Source organism: Clinocottus analis, unplaced genomic scaffold, assembly GCF_023055335.1.
Source record: "Clinocottus analis isolate CAN_PGR_092001 unplaced genomic scaffold, fCliAna1.0.p SCAF_21, whole genome shotgun sequence".
In the NCBI taxonomy this organism is placed as follows: domain Eukaryota; kingdom Metazoa; phylum Chordata; class Actinopteri; order Perciformes; family Cottidae; genus Clinocottus; species Clinocottus analis.
The window spans coordinates 6,317,302-6,339,992 of record NW_027175943.1 but is presented as its reverse complement, the minus strand read 5'-3'; the positions used below and the strand labels follow the sequence as shown (position 1 = coordinate 6,339,992).

Here is a 22,691-nt window from a genome sequence, read left to right as displayed (position 1 = left end):
GAAGGTTTCCTCATATCTTTTTTTTTAAGGAAATACATTATTAGGTCTTTTAATAACAAAAGAGGCGGGTCCATAGATGTAGAGGAGGTCAATTTTTGAGAGGCAAGATGAAGGTCGAAATATAAATAAGAGTAATTCTGTTGTATCAATTAGGGGAGTTTAAACCTTTTTTGTATAGAGTTTCAGCACCATCGGACTTGGAGCAAACATTGTAAACTAGCTATTTATTACCTACAGCTAGGAAGCTCATGACCGATAATGGGTAAGTTTCAACTTCAGCAAAAGTTAAAGATGTAGTTATACTTTGGTTGATCCATCAATAATGTCATTAACCTAGGTACAAAGGGTGTTAATTAAAATGATGTAATTAAGAATGAATCTTAGATACTGATGGAAATTAATGAAAAAGCTGAATCTTAAATGATATATTAGTTTTACTGTCACACTTGTTGAACGTCTTCCCACAATCGCAGAGGTGGAATGCACCAGAAATTCACAGGACAAAAGAAGGGAGTGTGCTAAGATATTGAGCCAAGGAACTGTCAGCTGCAATTGTCATTTTTCTCTTCGTCACAAGCTTAAAAAAACACACACATGATTTACGTCATGACCTTCATTACATTTCAATATAAAGGCCTTCAGAGATGTGGATTGTCACATAAGGTGAAAGGTTTGCAACAGAACAGATGTGACCTGGACTGAGAAACTGAAATACTTTAAAACATTAAAAGCAGAAAGAAAGGAGGAATCCATAACTTTCCATATTATATCTTGTCATTTGGGGTAAGTACATTATTAAATCTTTTGATAATGCTGTCATGAAATAGGTCCATACAAACTGAAAGGGGGATTGTTGCAAGAGTTGATTGTGCGTTCAAGAGAAAATTTCATCTTTTTTTGTTGTCAGTACCTTCACACCTGGAGAAAACACTGTTGAGCTACCAACAGTAGTTAGCTGATTGACTCATAATGAGCAACGGTCAATTTAAGCAAAAGCTTCAACAAGCTTGAATAAATGCATTTTAGATTGGTTCATCTACAATACATTTATGCTGCGTATCCATATCCAGTTTGCGTTGATTGAAATAATTATATCGCTAAGAATATTTTGTATATCAAACTATACATTTATAAAGAGCACGTTTACGGTAACACAATATGCTGTGTCAACAGATGTCCAGAAACAAGATGTTACGAGATGGACAGTGTGTCTCGGTTCCAAAATGTGCGACAAGGGTGAAGGCTTTGTCCTCATTGACTGAGTAGGGAAGCAAATTTGTGTAAAAAAGGTGCAATCGAGTTTATGACTAGCTTTGCTTTTTGGGCGGAAGAAGAAGGGAAATACTTCCAGACTTTAGCTTTAAAGCCAAGGAGTTCTGGTCAGATTGTATTCATATTCAGCTGCTCAAGCTCAGCTTCCCTCATCAAAACTCTGCTAGTATTTAGTCTCGTTTAGAACGTAAACACATATGCACGTGTGTTACGTCAGTTGCGTTCAGGGGCAGACTCAAGGAATGAACATTCAGGTGTCCCATAATTGTGAAAGACAATCCTAAAGTAATAACAAACAATTTGCCTTTATTCTGTTCCAAAATAAAGACCTTAATAGATGTAGATTGTCATACAACAGTTACGGTTTGCATATCACAGATACCAATATCTAATTTAAAAATTCAAAAAATGTTTAGTCATTTCAGGAGGGAGTTTAATCCTGTTTGTGGTGTTTCAGTCAGCTCCATCAGACCAGGAGCAAACATGGTTGCTACTGCTATAGTTGCTAGTATGCTCATAACATTAAACTTCTGTTTTTGAATCTGAATAATGCATAATTTTTACATATTTATTATATTATAAAGTAACATAAGTTTTTGGGTAATAATTGGTGATATCCTGCTAAAACTATTTGACTGATATCCTAGTTTTGCTCCCAATTAAAATTGTAATATATAAAAGATGTTTCGTCCTTGTCAATTATAACGGTCGGTGTAACCTTTCTTTGGATGGCTTGTTAAAAATACACTGTTTTGGGTACAAACACACTAGCCTCCTTCACTGTAAACCATCATTTTTAATACAGCAAGAGAGAGTAAGTACAAATCTTTAACAAAAATGTAATACAGTACTGGTTCTTGCAGTGATGTCTTTTCATCCTTCTCAGTCATGGCATTTCAGGTCAGAGTCAGATACTAAAACACCTGCACTAATAGAGGTTTACTGCTCTGCTCTACAACATTTAAGTCTGGTTGATGCTTGTGAACAGTAGAGATTGTTGCACCTGCCTGTTAAAGTACTTTTTAGTTACTACTAGTAGTACACGTGCATATTCCATTAGCTTTAACGTGGACGAGATCTTCATTAAAAAATACAGACATGAGAAATTGAAGATGGAATATGAAAAGAAATATGTCACCAAGGTGTGAAAGATCAGGAGGATATTTTCTGACAGGGTTCAGTTTCAGCAGAAAATTCTGAAAACGCAAAAGAAGTCAGTTTATTTTTTCCATTTTCTTGCACTGGATTATATCAAGGCTGAAATTATTTCTTGTAAAGGAAACTGGGCCTTCTCGCAAAAATAATTAAGAGCCACTGTTACCAGTGATCAGTAATAATCAAGTTAGTTATTTCAATAAAATTAAAAAACAAAGGGAAGATGAATACAAAAAAGATTTGATGCAGATATTGTTTTATCGTTTTGAAAAGTAATAAATGCAAAAGGTTTTGACATAATGTGTCTTTAAAAAACTTCCTGTATTTTATATTTAGAAAAAAACAAGATGGCTGTCGGAAAGAGAGTAGTGATTTTCCTGATCCTGATTGGTAAGTTGTTTAAAGTTAAATCCAATGCTCTTGAAGGCTCTTCATAAAATACATAACATACGTTTTAGTGAACAACAAAAAATTAAACGAAGGTAAACTCTTTGCCAACATTTCATACAAAATTTCTTTTTTTAGCATATACAACAGCGCAAAACACAACTGCTGTAACAACAACTACAGCACCAACAACAACAACTGCTGCCCCAACTACAACAACTGCTGCCCCAACAACAACAACTGCAGCACCAACAACAACCACTGCGGCCCCCACAACAACAACTGCTGCCCCAACAACAACAACTGCAATATCAACAACAACAACTGCGGCCCCCACAACAACAACTGCTGCCACAACAACAACTGCATCCCCGACAACAACAACTGCAGCACCAACAACAACTGCGGCCCCCACAACAACAACTGCTGCCCCAACAACAACAACTGCAGCACCAACAACAACAACAACTGCAGCACCAACAACAACAACTGCAGCACCAACAACAACAACAACTGCTGCACCAACAACAACAACTGCGGCCCCCACAACAACAACGGCTGCCACGACAACAACTGCATCCCCAACAACAACAACTGCACCCTCAACAACAACAACTGCAGCACCAACAACAACAACAACTGCAGCACCAACAACAACAACTGCGGCCCCCACAACAACAATGGCTGCCACAACAACAACTGCATCCCCGACAACAACAACTGCTGCCACAACAACAACAACTGCAGCACCAACAACAACAACTGCAGCACCAACAACAACAACTGCGGCCCCCACAACAACAACTGCATCCCCGACAACAACAACTGCAGCACCAACAACAACAACTGCAGGACCAACAACAACTGCGACCCCCACAACAACAACTGCAGCCACAACAACTGCATCCCCGACAACAACAACTGCGGCCCCCACAACAACTGCTGCCACAACAACAACAACTGCAGCACCAACAACAACTGCGGCCCCCACAACAACAACTGCTGCCACAACAACAACAACTGCAGCACCAACAACAACAACTGCGGCCCCCACAACAACAACGGCTGCCACAACAACAACTGCATCCCCAACAACAACAACTGCAGCACCAACAACAACAACTGCAGGACCAACAACAACTGCGACCCCCACAACAACAACTGCAGCCACAACAACTGCATCCCCGACAACAACAACTGCGGCCCCCACAACAACAACTGCTGCCACAACAACAACAACTGCAGCACCAACAATGACAACTGCAGCACCAACAACAACAACTGCGGTCCCCACAACAACAACTGCCACAACAACAACTGCAGCCACAACAACTGCATCCCCGACAACAACAACTGCGGCCCCCACAACAACAACTGCTGCCACAACAACAACAACTGCAGCACCAACAACAACTGTAGCACCAACAACAACAACTGCGGCCCCCACAACAACAACTGCCACAACAACAACAACTGCATCCCCGACAACAACTGCAGCACCAACAACAACAACAACTGCGGCCCCCACAACAACAACTGCTGCCCCAACAACAACAACTGCAGCACCAACAACAACTGCGACCCCAACTACAACAACTGCTGCCCCAACAACAACTGCGGCACCTACAACAACAAGTCCAGCACCAACAACAACTGCTGCCCCAACAACAACAACTGCATCCCCAACAACAACTGCAGCACCAACAACCACTGCGGCCCCCACAACAACAACTGCTGCCCCAACAACAACAAGTGCAGCACCAACAACAACAACTGCGGCCCCCACAACAACCAGTGCAGCACCAACAACAACAACTGCGGCCCCGACAACAACAACTGCTGTCCCAGCAACAACTGCTGCCCCAACAACAACAACTGCATCCCCAACAACAACAACAACTGCAGCCCCCGCAACAACAACTGCTGCCACAACAACAACTGCTGTCCCAACAACAACAACTGCATCCCCAACAACAACTGCAGCACCAACAACAACCACTGCGGCCCCCGCAACAACAACTGCTGCCCCAACAACAACAAGTGCTGCACCAACAACAACAACTGCGGCCCCCACAACAACCAGTGCAGCACCAACAACAACTGCGGCCCCCACAACAACAACTGCTGCCACAACAACTGCTGCCCCAACAACAACTGCATCCCCAACAACAACTGCGACCCCAACTACAACAACTGCTGCCCCAACAACAACTGCGGCACCTACAACAACAAGTGCAGCACCAACAACAACAAGTGCAGCACCAACAACAACCACTGCGGCCCCCACAACAACAACTGCTGTCCCAACAACAACAAGTGCAGCACCAACAACAACTGTGGCCCCCACAACAACCAGTGCAGCACCAACAACAACAACTGCGGCCCCCACAACAACAACTGCAACCCCAACAACAACTGCAGCACCAACAACAACTGTGACCCCAACTACAACAACTGCTGCACCAACAACAACTGCGGCACCTACAACAACAAGTGCAGCACCAACAACAACAACTGCGGCACCTACAACAACCACTGCGGCCCCCACAACAACAACTGCTGCCCCAACAACAACAACTGCATCCCCAACAACTGCAGCACCAACAACAACCACTGCGGCCCCCGCAACAACAACTGCTGCCCCAACAACAACCAGTGCAGCACCAACAACAACAACAACTGCGGGCCCCACAACAACAACTGCTGCCACAACAACTGCTGCCCCAACAACTGCATCCCCAACAACAACAACTGCAGCACCAACAACAACTGCGACCCCAACTACAACAACTGCTGCCCCAACAACAACTGCGGCACCTACAACAACCACTGCGGCCCCCACAACAACAACTGCAGCACCAACAACAACAACTGCAGCACCAACAACAACCACTGCGGCCCCCACAACAACAACTGCTGCCCCAACAACAACAAGTGCAGCACCAACAACAACAACTGCGGCCCCCACAACAACCAGTGCAGCACCAACAACAACAACTGCGGCCCCCACAACAACAACTGCAACCCCAACAACAACTGCGACCCCAACTACAACAACTGCTGCCCCAACAACAACTGCGGCACCAACAACAACAACTGCAGCACCAACAACAACAACTGCGGCCCCAACAACAACTGTAGCACTAACAACAACAACTGTGGCCCCCACAACAACTGCAGCACCAACAACAACCACTGCGGCCCCCACAACAACAACTGCTGCCCCAACAACAACAAGTGCAGCACCAACAACAACAACTGTGGCCCCCACAACAACAAGTGCAGCACCAACAACAACAACTGCGGCACCTACAACAACCACTGCGGCCCCCACAACAACAACTGCTGCCCCAACAACAACAAGTGCAGCACCAACAACAACAACTGTGGCCCCCACAACAACAAGTGCAGCACCAACAACAACAACTGCGGCACCTACAACAACCACTGCGGCCCCCACAACAACAACTGCTGCCCCAACAACAACAAGTGCAGCACCAACAACAACAACTGTGGCCCCCACAACAACAAGTGCAGCACCAACAACAACAACTGCGGCACCTACAACAACCACTGCGGCCCCCACAACAACAACTGCTGCCCCAACAACAACAAGTGCAGCACCAACAACAACAACTGTGGCCCCCACAACAACAAGTGCAGCACCAACAACAACAACTGCGGCACCTACAACAACCACTGCGGCCCCCACAACAACAACTGCTGCCCCAACAACAACAAGTGCAGCACCAACAACAACAACTGTGGCCCCCACAACAACAAGTGCAGCACCAACAACAACAACTGCGGCACCTACAACAACCACTGCGGCCCCCACAACAACAACTGCTGCCCCAACAACAACAAGTGCAGCACCAACAACAACAACTGTGGCCCCCACAACAACAAGTGCAGCACCAACAACAACAACTGCGGCACCTACAACAACCACTGCGGCCCCCACAACAACAACTGCTGCCCCAACAACAACAAGTGCAGCACCAACAACTGCGGCCCCCACAACAACAACTGCTGCCACAACAACTGCTGCCCCAACAACAACAACTGCAGCACCAACAACAACTGCGACCCCAACTACAACTGCTGCCCCAACAACAACTGCGGCACCTACAACAACAAGTGCAGCACCAACAACAACAACTGCAGCACCAACAACAACAACTGCGGCCCCAACAACAACTGTAGCACTAACAACAACAACTGTGGCCCCCACAACAACAACTGCTGCCACAACAACGACTGCTGCCGCAACAACAACTGCAGCACCAACGACAACGACTGCGGCCACAACAACAACTGCAGCACCAACAACAACAACTGCTTCCTCAACAACAACAATGGCTGCCACAACAACGACTGCGTCCCCAACAACAACTGCAGCACCAACGACAACAATTGCAGCCACAACAACAACTGCTGCCCCAACAACAAGTGCAGCACCAACAACAACAACTGCAGCACCAACAACAACAACTGTGGCCCCAACAACAACTGTAGCACTAACAACAACAACTGTGGCCCCCACAACAACAACTGCTGCCACAACAACGACTGCTGCCGCAACAACAACTGCAGCACCAACGACAACGACTGCGGCCACAACAACAACTGCAGCACCAACAACAACAACTGCTTCCTCAACAACAACAATGGCTGCCACAACAACAACTGCGTCCCCAACAACAACTGCAGCACCAACGACAACAATTGCAGCCACAACAACAACTGCTGCCCAAACAACAACTGCAGCACCAATAACAACAACTGCAGCACCAACAACAACTCCTGCTGCAACAACATCTCCAGTGGCAACAACTACAGGAGTAACAACAACTGCGGCTGCAACAACCACTCAGGGAGAAACAACAACTCTGGCGGCAACAACTCCTGCTGCAACAACATCTCTCGTGGCAACAACTACAGGAGTAACAACAACTCCGGGTGCAACAACAACTGCGGCAGCAACAACAACTGAGGCAGCAACAACAACTCCCACCGCAACAACAACTTCTGGATTAACAACAATTACGGCTGCAACAACAACTACCGCTGCAACAACCACTCGGGGAGAAACAACAACTCCGGCGGCAACAACTACAGTAACAACAACTGAAGCTCCCATAACAGTTGTGGTTGTTGCAACAGACTTGGAAGAACCATTTGTAGAACCGCTCAGTGATAATACCAGCCCGGAATTCAAAGCTCTTGAAACAAGAGTTGTAGCTGTGGTTAGTACTCACTCTTATTATTTTTCTGTCTGTTGCTTTTGCAGTTTTTCATTGAATTTGGAGATTACTGTATGTTGTGGTTGTTCATATTTGTTTTTTGTTTTTTTCCTACAGATTGATGCTATCTACAGAAGCAGATTTGGCAATCGTTTGATCAGAATTTTTGTGATTGCGTTCAGGTAACATTTTCTATGTTGAGACTCGTACTTACTTTATTCACAATGTTTAAATTGCATAAAGTCACAAAAAAAGAAATATTACACACATTTGTATGTCATAAATCTTAATATAATTTGATACATTTATTTTTTTTCATGATGCAGGCGAGTTCCAGCCGTAACACGAATGGATGGGACTAATGCATTGATCGGGACTGAGTTCGCTTCAACTAATGTGACTATAAATAGTACAGATGTTGCAAACGTCTTAATAGATGCTGTGTCTAACCCGAATAGTACCTTCAACGTCACTTTCAATGCCGCTTCTATCAGAGTAGTTGGTAAGTAAACACTAAGCCTGCATTTCATTCCAATGGTTGTTAAAGGAAAAAAATATACCCCATGTCATTTTTTGTTTATACTTGTATATACATGAATATGTAAATATACTTGTGTTGTAATGTGTGTGTTTGTTCAAGAGAATGCCCTCTGACTACCATTATTAATTCAGTTCTGCTTTTTTTGTTGTTTTTTTACTAAAGAAACAACAACACCTGCTCCAACAACAGCTGCACCTACAACAACAGCTGCAGCTACAACAACAGCTGCAGCTACAACAACAGCTGCACCTACAACAACAGCTGCACCTACAACAACAGCTGCAGCTACAACAACAGCTGCACCTACAACAACAGCTGCACCTACAACAACAGCTGCACCTACAACAACAGCTGCACCTACAGCAACTCCTGCTCCAACAACACCTGCACCTACAACAACTCTTGCACCTACAGCAACTCCTGCTCCAACAACACCTGCACCTACAGCAACTCCCGCGCCGACAGCAACACCCGCGCCGACAGCAACTCCCGCGCCGACAGCAACACCCGCGCCGACAGCAACTCCCGCGCCGACAGCAACACCCGCGCCGACAGCAACTACCGGGACGACAACAGTTACCAGTGCTGCAACTACAGCTACCACCACAACTGCCGAGCTTGTCGTAACGAGGACGATAAGTTTCAGATCTGTTGGAGAGACATTTACGTCTGACTTGCTGGATACAGGATCTCCAGCGTTCACAGAACGAGCCTCGTTGATACAGTCAACAGTAAGTAATAGATGATAGATTGTATCTCGTTTCAAAATTGACAGAAAAAAAGTGGTTTTATTTTTATTTTATTGAGTTTTCAAATTCAAAACTATTTAATTTCCAGTTAACAGGACTCAGATAAATGATCTGGTAGTCATTGATAACATTGGAATAGTGTTACTACTCACAGTTGTCGTGAATTCAAAAAACACTGAGAAACACAAGCAAATAAAGTAAATGTAGTAACAAATGATTTCCTTTCATTTCTGCAGCTTGAACCTCGCTACCAAGAAGAATTTACTTCGTATCGCAGCTTGACTGTGACATCATTCAGGTAATTTGTTCAAGTTATGATGATAAAATATAATCATGAATTCATATGAATGAAACAATAATATTTTGTAATTCCTTTTGCAGTAATGGATCAATCATAAACAACTTCAATCTTGGATTTGCATCAACATCTGTTCCTAATGGCACTCAGATAGCAAATGTTTTGATCATAGCAGCTTCAAACGTCACAGCCTTCAACATTGAAACCAACTCCATTTTCGTGGATGGCATACGTAAGTGATAATGAATACTACCACTTGTTTTGAATATATTACAGTATTTTTTTTTTAAATTTGAAAGAAATATCTTGTTTTCTTTTCTCAACCATTACAGAGGTTTCAAGTGGAGTAAGCCACAAGATCAGTCTCATCACTGCATCCTTCCTTGTGTTGATGTCATGGCTCCTGTCAAGCCAGCAATAGCATCACTGCTGATTATCATTTGAAGAGGCATCACTGCATGACTGCCATTACTGGCATGACAAATTACTTTTGATTCTTGTCAGAGAAGCATTGTACAGCTTCAGAGAAACTTACTATCACATTTTATTTTGCCTTTACTGCACATATTTATGACAGTGGATTAGGTGTATGTCAATCTTAACACGTTTCAGGGTGTGAATGCCCAGGATCCTTACCCGAGCACAATGACACGGCAAGACTAATAAGCCACACAAAATACCTTTAAGTCCTGAGATTTAATATAAACAAAAACATGTTCTCGCAATATTTAACATAATGACAGTTACTAATCTTTTTTTTGTTTGTCACACCAAGTAATTAAATCAGTTAAATCATGCTCAACCTTATCATAATGCAGTTGTAGTTTTAGATTTCACACTTTTGTCAAGTCATAGTCTTCTTGGACTTCGTCTGTCGACCTAAAATGGACATAAAATGTTATGTTTTACTTGATTCCATAACATTGCATAGCAATATCAGAGAGCATATTGTAAAGGGAACATGTGTCTTAAGTTAATTGAAGGAACAATACTGCAGCTCATCATGAGTCGTGGAACCAACCGTGAACCAAACAGGCCCAGATTTTTATCATCATGGTATAAACGGCATATGTCAAAACATTGTAGTGTCAATTTCTTTTATTTATACAAGGTGTATTTATGTATTCATGTATGTCTGTATTCTGTGAGATTTCTTTATGTTTGTACAATTTTTGTCAGAAACTTTACAATGATCAGAATACAAACTTTTGAAGAATTTAAATCATCTCTCGTGTGATCTTTTGCAATTTGGGTGGGAAAAGACTGTATCAGGGAATGTTTAATGTCTTACTATGAGCCTCAGCTTTTGTTGTGTCAGTTAATCAGGTTTGTTAAGAGAACTGGGAGTGGTGTGAAGTACACTTTGCCAATGATATTCTTCTCAGAGAGCCTGAGAGACACATTCTTATTCAATCTGTTTAAAGTGAATAACAGCAGCACCCATTGTTCATTTTAAGAAATTGCTGCACCAATAAGAAGCATTTTTATAGACAACTAAGTTGTAAGAGACACACATTAAGATAATGCCTTTTTGTTTGTCATACATCTTCTTAGAAACTTGCCAGTCACTCATTATTTCCATAGTTCTCCTTTTAAAGTTGAGAAAGAAGTCTTATCCTCCTGGGAACTGAGACACAGACTTTGAGGCATGCTCCTGCAATGTCCTTGAGGTTTTAGGGGTGTCCCATTGTCAAATTGTGAAGTGCCTGAAGTCTCTGTGGCCGACATTTTGAGCCCTTTATGAACCCTTTCTCTAAGTGAACATTAGATGCTGACTTTGCCTAAGGGAATTACCAACAATGCATTGCAACGTGAGGTTTAACACGCAGTTTCCAATGAAAGAATAGAGACGTTAAAAAAAGGTAAATAAAGAGGCGCATGGGCATTTAGCCCGATAAAATACCTTTCCAACATTATGGAACATAAAAACACATAAGTAGAGGAATGCAAGTAGAATATATATATATATATATATATATATATATATATATATATATATATATATATATATATATATATATATAGTTTTTTTGTTGTTGTTTTTTGTTTTTTTGCACATTCATCAAACATTTCATTTTGAGAAAAACAATAATAATTAAAAATGACTTCTCATCTTGTAAATACATAATTGTACCCAATATTTTTTTTTATGTAAGTCAAGTGATGTTGCAGCAAAGTGCTGTCAAGCCCTCACATACTCTCACACTCAACCAGTTAGCAGCCTTTTTGTTTGAATTACATGTTCTTTGAACTGTTTTACGGCAATTGGGTCCTACTTCCTCCATCCCCTGACCGTCAGTCTTTCTAACATCACACTAAAGCATAATAGTTAAGCATATTAGAAGTAGAAGTTATAAAGCCAATGAGATGACTAAATAATGCCCAGGGCCCTATACCTCATACCTTCTTCAAAAAAGGTTCAACATAAGGTTCAACAAATAGTTCAAATTGCTATAAATATATAAAAACAGCTGAACAAGCTGAGACGGTACACAGGTCCTTCCCAAGTACCCCTAACCACGGAGATGGCAATGAAAGTGAAAGGAATATATATATATATATATATATATATATATATATATATATATATATATATATATATATATATATATATATATATATATATATATATATATACATACATACATATAACATCTCAGCCTTCAACATTAACAACATTTTCGTTGATGGCACATGTAAGCATTATTAAATACTAACACTTGTTTTAAATATATTACAGATTACTTTTTTATTTTTTTAAAGCAATATCTTGTTTTCTTTTCTCAACCATTACAGAGGTTTCAAGTGGAGTAAGCCACAAGATCAGTCTCATCACTGCATCCTTCCTTGTGTTGATGTCATGGCTCCTGTCAAGCCAGCAATAGCATCACTGCTGATTATCATTTGAAGAGGCATCACTGCATGACTGCCATTACTGGCATGACAAATTACTTTTTGATTCTTGTCGGAGAAGCATTGTACAGCTTCAGAGAAACTTACTATCACATTTTATTTTGCATTTACTGCACATATTTATGACTGATTCATGATGGATTAGGTGTATGTTAAACTTAACACGTTTCAGGGTGTGAATGTCCAGGATCCTTACCCGAGCACAATGACACAGCAAGACTAATAAACCACACACACTACCTTTAATACCTGAGATGCACATACCTTTTTTTTGGGGTTGTCACACCAAAACGTAAACAAGTTCAAGCACACAATTTAAATCAGCTGAATCAAGCTTAACCTCACCAGAAGTTGTAGCTCGAGATTTGACATTTTTGTCAAGTTATAGTCTTCTTGGACTTCTTCTGTCAACCTAAAATTTGACATAACATGTTAGGTTTCACTTGATTCTATAACATGGCATAACATTAAATATGATCATGTCATGCATTATCTCAGTAACGTTGACGAGAGACAAAAATAGAGGAACAAACAAGCGTCCTGACTGAGTTATTTATACCTCTCATCAGCGGAACCGGAAAGGGAAAACGCATGGATTAGTGTATTACAACGCTCATCATCCCGGGTGCACCCGACTTTACATCGCCGACTAAAATACACCCATGCAATTTGCATGTCCATGCTGGAATAACGTAGCCCATCCTAAAAGACAGTGCTGTTTCACTGTCTTCCGTGAAGACTGGCGGCTGTTGTCCCGGACTAACGTTAGTGGGTTGGTCGCAGCGTCGGGCTACCCACCATCTGTGGAAGTGGGACATGGGAACAGATGGCGCATCCGAGCCGGCCTGCAGGGCTGCTGACGCGGTTTATTAGGACATCGCCGGAGGTGCGAGTCGGTCAGTGAAACAAAAAGGTTGCCGTTAGCCGTTGCACGGGATATTTCGCTGATTTGCCCACGCCTGGGTGACTTGGATGCGAGTGCGCGTGACAGACAGCGATCCAGATTGAGCACATTGATGAGTGACGACTCGACCACTGGCATCAACTTAATCCCCTTCGGACGCGTCCCGGGCTCAGTGAACAATGGTCGACAACCGCTACGCTACAGCTCTGGTCATCGCCTGTGTGCTGAGCATACTGGCCACCGTGTATCTGTCGGTGGCCATCGGGACGCAGCACTGGTACCAGTACAGCAGCCCCACCGTGCGCGGAGAGGCCAACGTGTCCGAGCTGCGCTCACTGTACGAGGAGTTCATGGACGGGGAGTTTGACGAGAAAACCTACAGCGACACCTTATTCCGCCTCAACGGGACTGTGGGCCTGTGGTGGCGGTGCGTGCTCGTTCCTTCCAGCGCTCACTGGCACAAAGAGCGAGGTATGTTCGCCAACCGGATGTGCCAAATGACAATTATAGACAGATGAGTCACGAGTGAGCTTATAGTTCTCCTTCAGTTACAGCAGAGCTGCTATCTGAACTATGACAGCCACCTCGTCTCAGGTAGATGACGCCAGGTGTGGCTCATTCCCCGAATTCATCACCCTGTGCCTTTTTGTGCAACCCACGGGTGATTGTAGTTATTATTAACATATGACGTAGCCATACTATGCGAAACTAAGCATATTCTTTGAAAAACGTATCTGTATTCATTGGAAAAAATGATCGCTATGACCTCAGGTTTACGCCAGTCATTCCTGTCTGCAGAATGTGGTTAATTGCAGATTCTTTTGTGAAATGTACACCACTGAAGTACAACATCCACTACGAAAGGTCCTCCTTTGTCTTACAAGTTTAAGCAGGGGAGTTAATTATTATCCACACCAAATATAAATGTATTAATATCAATGTAATAGGTTCATGTTCAGTATAAAACCACTCTTGTGTATTTCTAATCTCTCAGAACATACTGTGTCTCTGTAAGTTGGCTTTATTTATCTGCTGCAGTTTGCCCACGGAAGGTAAAAAATACACACAAGTATTATTAGTAGTATGTGACTTGTATTGACTTGTGAATGCTCAGACACTGGTTGTAAAAAAAACAAAAAAAAACTCTTTCAGATGCCAAGATGATGCTGGAGTGCCGAAGCTTCACTCTGTCTCAGCAGTTCACTCCCAAGTATAAAGAACCAGGCAATCACAACAGTGGAGAGGACATGCTGCGCACATGTAAGCTCAGTCACAACACCCTTATTATAACTTCAGAAAAATGTTGTACAATAATTCTATACGTACATGTGCATACTTGAAATTTGACCTCTGCATTTCACATATTGAGTATTCAGGAGTAGTGTGCTGAATGCTGTAAGTTGCATAAGGCTGTAAAAATAAATCAATTCATTTTCTGCATAGTGCATTAATTAAGACCTTTATGGGATGTTGAATAATACATGTACCCTTATCACAGTCACCATTAGACTCATATATTTCTATGTCTTTGTGCATGTCTGCATAGATTTGTGGAGGAGCCAGTTTCTGCTGCCACTGGTGTCGTTGGGTCTGGTGGTCCTGGCAGGCCTGACTGGGTTCTGCGCCTGCCTCTGTGGAAGCCTCACCCCCACACTCGGCATTGGAATACTTCACCTCCTGGCTGGTAAGATCTGTTCTGCTGCACAAAACCACTTCCAAGTAGCTGACAGTTTGCTTCCTATGAATCACCTAAATGATTAATTATTAGGTGTGAGTTTGCCCAAACTTACAGGAAGTCACAGGGGCTTCTGTTTTGTCCAAAACTGAATGAGTTTAGTTTTATTTTAGATCATACATTCATGCATTAACATACAGACAATCAAAATGTTCTTGTGCTTGTTACAAGACATGTACACAGTACATTGTGATGACATAATGATTATAATACAATGTCATAATCCTTTAAACCTTTTCTTAATGACGCTTAATTGTGAGGCTTAATTGTGTGTTAAATAATGACTTTTACGAATTAGCAATAAGCACAAAGTACATTTTAGGCTGATGGGAATGTCATACAGTTGTTTGGTATTTTTTGTAAGTATTCAAAAAAATTTGAATTCTTAGCCTGTTTAAGAAGTCATAGGATCACTAAAGTTAGTCGGACTCTGATGACTATGAATGTCTGTACAAACTTTAAGGCAACTAATCTGATAGTTAGATATTTCAGTTTGGACCAAAGTGGTGGACCGACATTGCCGTGCCTCAAGCCATGCAGCCAGTCACTGGGTCCCATGATGTCAAATTCCACGACGAGACAATAAAGCTGTGTGCACGGACTATACTGTGAATTGCAATTGACATGTTCACATGGTGCATCTGTGGCTGATGCTTTGATAATCAGCTTTGAAGAGTGCTTGTGTCTTTCAGATTAACATTTTGGATTTATTGCAATAAACAAAGAATAACAAGAGAACTCGTTTTGTGCCCTGCAGGCCTCTGCACCTTAGCCACTGTGTGCTGCTACCTGGCTGGGATGGACCTGCTCCACAGGGTGTCTATGCTGCCTGATAAGGTGGACGGCTCTCTGGGATGGTCCCTCTACTTGGCCCTCATTTCCTCGCCGCTCCACATGATGGCGGCTGCTCTGCTTGTGTGGGCGGCACGCAGTCACAGTCAAAACTACTACCGCATGAGCGCCTACCGGGTGGCATAGGCTGAGATTGAGCTCTGGATCTCTGCCCTGTTTCAATTTATATCCTCCTCTGTCACCAAGATGCAATTTCGATCGATCTCAGATTAACAGGAAGTGGGTTGATTAAGTGCTTATAGTTATGATCCCATCTTCTGCAGACAAATATCAGATTCTTATCTCTTTACAGGTTCCAGAATTGGTTTGAAAAATGTCAACCAGAAAGATGGGTTTTAAAACATTTTTAAAAAAAAAAGGGACATGTTCGACAACCTGATAAATACATTTTAAAGACGTAAACACCCAAAGAGTAACTTAACACTAAGCCGAAAAGCAATAGCTGTGTCCCAGTTTCATATTACAGGTTCTGAATGCTTTGTGGTGTTTACATTGGAGGAGTGAAAACAATGATAGGGTCAACACACATTTAGGAATGCAGCAACATCGCTTAAGAAATACATTTGACGGACCAAGAAACATGAGCTGTGTAGTTTCAGAGCCAATCCTCCGATCAGCCAAATTTATTTCAAGAACAAATTTAAGTTTAAAAAATGATGTTATTACTGAAACTGGTTCATTGTTGATCTTTGTTTTTCTTCGAAGAATGTTGTTGACTATCCTACAATGTTACGCACGAAGCAAATGGACACGATACTTCTGGACTCTTTATTCTCTTTTCCTCCAAAGACAACATTTAAAATATTTCAAGACTCTTCAATCGGTACAACAATTAATTCTAGCAATGTTTACCCTGCTGTCTTGTGGTTAACCTTTTCAAGTCAAGTTCACACCCAGACTTCAGACAGGTGTGGTGACATTTCTCCTTTGTTACACTTGTAAAAACACCCGGCAGCACAGGCGTACTGGATACACCTGAGTATGTAGTCTGCTGCCGCAGCAAAACAAAAACCCACGCATCAAGATTTAGTATGTCTGGTTTTCCATTGTGAATAGAGACGACTAGACTATTGTGTATATAATCTTAAGTCAAAAGATTTGCATCCCTTTTGTACTTAAGCAGCATTTAATTATTCATATGTTAAGGTCAGAATGTGTTTATGTTTATAATTTGTTTCTTCAATGAATTGTTTTCTGTTTTCAAGATTTTGTAGTCTTTTGTAGTCTTTTGCAGAAATATTTTTCAACAAAGTAGTGTTTTTTCACCATTTCATGTTTTTTTTGTCGCCCATACGTGCTCTTATGAATTAGTTTCCTTTTGTGAATTCACTCGTTTGTTGTTATGTATTTCATTTATATTTGTTTGTTGATTATTTTTTTTTAACCACCATTTCAATTCAACAGGATTTAAGGGAAACAGTGTTTCCTGTTAAGCATTATGAATGTAAATTAAAGGCCATATTGTGATAAACTAAAGTATTACTTTGCACTTAACTTATTTTTTAACATATCCTGAATATTGCTGGAGTTGTCAGTTGTGAATTTCTATTTTTTATCCCAAAAATAATAATTTTAGAAAAAAAAAGTAAAACTATGATATATGTTTGCAGATATAAATATATATATGAATAATACAAAAAAAACCTAAAGAATGTCTGAAATTAAACATGTGGTATGATGGGTCAGATTGTATTTTGCATATTCAACCCTTTAACTCAAGAAATTGTTCAATCCCTGAATTCACTGTAGCGTAAATATGACACCCAATGTCCATGTGTGACTGTGCTTTTTGTAAAACTACAGTGGATGTGTTGTCTACTCTCCAGTTGTGAGCCACAATGGTTAATACTTGTACACCTAAATATCATGTGTGAGTGTAAGCGACGCGTACACAAGTGTGTGTGTTCCAATCAACTGCTGTCGTTTCAATAAAAGCTTTTTGTAAAATTTATTTCATCGTCACGTCAGTCTCATGTGTTTAAAGTTCATCCTCACTCCTCCTCCTCTGAAGCAAATTCCTGTGCGTCAGCTTGCCGTTCCTGCTCCGTCTGCACCCGGATTGCGGGAATCATCACACACCTTCTTCTCGCAAGTGAAAGTGCGATGCCTTTCTCGTAATAAGCACATTCATTGATGAAGAAAGGGTAGAGAGGTTCACTTCCCTTGTACCTCAGGGTTTCCCCCGAGAAAGTCTGGAACAGTGGGTCTCCGGGCCGGAGAAGGCAGAAATCTCGGTCCTGTGTGGAGGGACAGTCAATTAGGTTAATTGCTAACGAGCAACACCTGTGAGATGTAATGTTTTTAACACAATCTCCACTCATATATGTGAGGTTTTAAAGCAGCCGGGCAGCAAACAATAGGTCCTAACAAGCTGTTTACTGTGGTTGGAGTGGTAGACACAAACTACCTAATGACAGATATATATATATATATATGTATATGTGTGTGTGTGTGTGAAGCTACTCTCGTGTATCTGGATACTAAAGCTAGTAGCTGAAGGTTTTCTGTTTAATGTACAAGAAACCAACCCATTTCATGTCATAGTTAGCTTGTAACGGCCTGAAGGTCCTTCGTGGTTGTTTGTCCTGATTCAAAATCATGAAACTGCAGTGACCATTCAAATTTCACTGATTCAGGATTGCCGCCAAACACCAGATACCCACTGAACAACCCTGAAAAGATCTCCATCAGCACTTGTGTTATATTTTCACCAGACACGGCGATGTGGACGTTCAAAAAGCTGGTTATTTATGGAAAGGATGCTGTTCATGTTAGATATATAAATTACAGACCTGTCAAAAAAAGTGTATCTGCAAGCTGACAGATATTTGATTACTCACTTCTTACTTATTTACAGCCATCTTCAAAGCGTAATTTAACATGACAAGTGATAATTAAAGGATACTAGCTGGTATGAAAACCATGTTGCGGACGTCACGACTGAGTTTCATGAGTTGGATTGGAATTTATTTTGACACAAACAAGCCCAACCTTCTGTAATGACTACTGCTTACACAACTGTGTACTCATGGTGGCATTTTCATTGTAGGATATATTATAGTGTCACCAAGTACACACAATCGCTTATTTTCCTTTAGTCAAACGTCTTTGTTATTTTAACTGCCCAATATTGTTAGTTTATTTTCATACTGTTGGTCATGTTATTGTATCCACTCCCTGGCCTTTAATGAAAATAAATTGGCTAGCATTTAAATCGGACAAAGGACAACGTCCTTGAAGCAAATAACAGGTTTCAGACTGTACCTGGAGGTGAGGGTGAACGGCTGCTGTGATGTTGCGGGTCTCACTGTCTCTTGGGTAGTCGATGTGTTTCGTCATGGTGAACACATCCACAGATTCTCCTTCAAAAATAGTACCTAACAATAAAATGACTGGTTTAAAACAAGACCAAAAAGGGCTTAGAAGATGCACAAAGGTAGCATGACTTGTGACATTCTGGAGCTGTGCAGCGAAGCAAAGATACTCAAATTGTACCTGAGTTGAAGGAACAAACCCAATCGAGCATGTGCTGCACGCCAGCCTTCATTGCCGTATAGACGTTGGACCTCACCACACCGTGGGGCTGAGGGCCGATCTCCATGGCTGCCGAGAGCGGATGTAAGATGGCAAATACGGCAGATTATCAAAATATGCGGTCGCTTTCAATAAACTGGTAAATGGCTTGTGGTAAATATAAAAAAACTCACCAAAGCCACGCTTTCCCACTGAATCAAGGGAATATGATTCTTTGTTCGAGACTTCAAAATGAATGTACCTCATTGGTATATCTGGCATCTTCCTCTGAAAATGAGAAGTCACTCGTGACTTAGGATTTCTGGCATTTACCGATCTCGCTGCTTTGCTCCATTTGTGAGTGTACCCAAATGTGTCAAGCTCCTCAAACATGCAGGGTGAACTGATTTGTACTTGAGTGTGCCGGCACAGTTTGCGCTTGCCTGCAGGTGTCTGAATATGTGCAGGCAGATCCAGTCGCAGTCGGAGTACGCGATGAGGCACAGGCCCATGTTGGCGGTGGTGTTGTGGAGGTCGCAAACGAGATCTACTGCCCCCGAACCTCCTTTGGGACCCAGCATGGCGTTCAGTTCTCGGGATCTGATCATCTCGTAGGGGACAGTGCCTGACGTGGGACCGCTGGGAGACAGAGAAACAACCTGATCACCATCGTCGTCGTCATCATCGCGAGCAGCATCGCCTCTCCTCGCCTTACTTGAGGGTGGCGCGAGTGAAGCAGCGGTTGAGGTCGGTGTCGACGTATCTGCGGCACTGCTGCACGGCTCGCGGGTTCGACAGCACCATCAACACTGACAGAGGCTCTTCCTCCTGCTCCTGCTGCTCCTCTGCCTTCTCCATCACTTCCTTCTTCGCCTTCAGCAGCTCCCTCACCAAGTACACCCCAGACAGCTCATTGCCATGGGTACCACCGCACACAGCGACCCGGGACAGCCTCGGTAAACACAGCAGCTCGCCCCCCTCCATCTGAGCGAGAGCAGACTGACATACAGTGGGAAAAGTGCAAGAATTCAAGGATTTATGCAACGGGAAGTTCATTGTTTCGTCCTCTATTACTGTATATTCCACGTCTAGTTTCAAGCGGCACATGCACAGATTTCTTTGCATTTTCTCTGCTCGTACGCTACTTGTATCTCTCTTTATTCCGCGTGCATTATATATCAAAACGATGTAAAATGACACGTTTGACTTCCCTGGCTTCACTCACTTTCTCCAGTGTTGATGTCATTTTGGCACACTGTAGACAACAACCGCAACACAAAGCGGACATATTGATTTTTGAAACCTTACCTCACTGTTCTGCCTCGCTGGAAACTGTAAAGGGGCAGTTCCGGCTTTACTGTGCCCGAAAGCGTCAATGAGATTAAAAGTCTATTCAAAGTCTCTTAACTCGAGGTAAAACAGGATTACCTGTCAGCTCCACATTCACAAATAAGAGGTGAAATGAATAAAGAGGCTCGTACTGTACATCTTACCCAGTCTACCCTATCCCTACCCTCTCTCTTCCCTCTCCCCCCGTCGTTCACCCTCTCCCAGGCTTTCATGCAGTTTCACTGATTCAGCATTCCCATCCCTCCCTCTGAACAGGCTGTAGCTGCCTGTTATGCAAACTCTCACCGTCTCTCTACCACCTCTTGTCCACTGCACTGTACTATACTCTATGGGAGGCAGGGTGTGTCCTGAGTGTGATGTGGTGCATCAGTTGCTTCCTTTGGTCCGCCAAATTGTAAGCTCCCCCCCCCCCCTCCCCTCTCTCCAATTCTCTCTGCCCCATGTATAGGATGGTAGGTTCCAGTCCACCTTTCAGAGATATTGGCTAAAAATAAATCTGCTGGCATGACACAGCAGGAGAGGCGCCTGTGATGTGTACAGCGGCTGATCCAAAGAGAACACAGATTCAATCTTAAACATTTTATACAAACAGGCCTCACCCTGTGTTATGACTAGTGCTTACACAAGCTAAGTTTATTTCTTTACCTGCCCAATAGTGTTAAGGAGGTTATATTAATATCGTTGGTCATGTTATTGTATCCACTCCCTGGACTATTCAAACTAAAATAATTAGGCTAGCATTTAAATAGGACAAAGGGCAACGTCCTGGAAGCTAAAAATAGGTTTCAGACTGTACCTGGAGGCGAGGAATGTATATACAAGGTAGTTGGATGCCGATTGGCCTTTTAAATGCCTAATTTCTGTATTTAAAGAGTGTTATTAACACACATTTCATTCATCTTTTTGTGTTTTTCTATTATGTATAATTGTTTGCTGCTCCCAATACGTTTTTTTTTAAAAGACCAACAGTCATTAATGCCCGGAAAATGAACTTTCATTTAAATAATCTTCCGACAGTCAACATTCACCCATTCCCACACACATGCAGACAAGATTTGTCGTCCCATCTTGAGCTTAAAAACAAGAGGACAGAAACTCCCAAAATAATTGATCTGGTAAGTTGGTAATTGTGTTACCTAATTAATCATTAATAGAAATGTTGGCGCAAATGAAGGTAAAGAACAATATCGGAAGCTATTTGACATCACAGCATTTGTTTATTACATTATCTTTTTTCGTGTTAATACAAAATACTGAACAACGTCATATCTTTCCTCAGTACAGGACAGAAACTCCCTTCTTTCTGAAAATGAAGACAGTCCTTTTCCAATCACATGACTGGAACGAAAAATGCAGAAAAAAATAAAAACTACCTCACGGTTTTCAATACTAAATGAATTTCTTTACATTTATAAAATCATAGTTATTTGCAATGCTTTTAAATTCTTTGCTTCTTTATTCTTCATTTTTAAGTACACTTACAAACAAAATTATGAAATTCTCACACACAAACACACGTGTACACACGCACACATTATCTCATGTTTTTGGTGTCAAAATGTACTTGCATATGTATGAACTCTTCAGCAGATACACAAAGGTGTATTTTTCACCACAGCATTTACTTTGAATTGTATTCTTTGCCCGTGTTTCCCTCAACAAACAAAAAATAAATCTGAAAAACGTAAAGAACATTATTCCAAAAGGGGTCATTTCAATAATTGTTATTAAATAAAACTGCACCAATGGGAGATTTTCTCAGCACTGGAACAAGTA

The 22,691-nt window shown here is 42.0% G+C and overlaps 2 protein-coding genes and 1 long non-coding RNA gene across 3 annotated transcripts; 2 read left to right on the top strand and 1 right to left on the bottom strand.

Annotated features, from left to right (window-relative positions):
- Positions 1 to 8,783: 8,783 nt before the first annotated feature.
- LOC137792382 (uncharacterized) lies at positions 8,784 to 10,825 on the top strand. The gene is made up of 4 exons (XR_011078097.1): positions 8,784 to 9,332; positions 9,587 to 9,648; positions 9,732 to 9,880; positions 9,981 to 10,825. It is a non-coding gene; the product is annotated as an uncharacterized lncRNA (long non-coding RNA).
- A 2,321-nt stretch (positions 10,826 to 13,146) lies between these two features.
- LOC137792523 (claudin domain-containing protein 1-like) lies at positions 13,147 to 17,981 on the top strand. The gene is made up of 4 exons (XM_068588255.1): positions 13,147 to 13,936; positions 14,618 to 14,725; positions 15,012 to 15,149; positions 15,958 to 17,981. The coding sequence occupies exons 1-4, from the start codon at positions 13,645 to 13,647 to the stop codon at positions 16,176 to 16,178; spliced, it is 759 nt and encodes a 252-aa protein (XP_068444356.1). The 5' UTR covers positions 13,147 to 13,644; the 3' UTR covers positions 16,179 to 17,981.
- A 62-nt stretch (positions 17,982 to 18,043) lies between these two features.
- On the bottom strand, positions 18,044 to 20,549 carry LOC137792522 (N-acyl-aromatic-L-amino acid amidohydrolase (carboxylate-forming) B-like). Its single transcript, XM_068588254.1, has 6 exons — positions 20,281 to 20,549; positions 20,009 to 20,204; positions 19,760 to 19,853; positions 19,548 to 19,655; positions 19,317 to 19,429; positions 18,044 to 18,289 (listed from the first exon to the last, which is right to left on the bottom strand). Exons 1-6 carry the CDS (start codon positions 20,547 to 20,549, stop codon positions 18,044 to 18,046), a joined length of 1,026 nt encoding a protein of 341 aa, XP_068444355.1.
- Between the last annotated feature and the right edge of the window lie 2,142 nt (positions 20,550 to 22,691).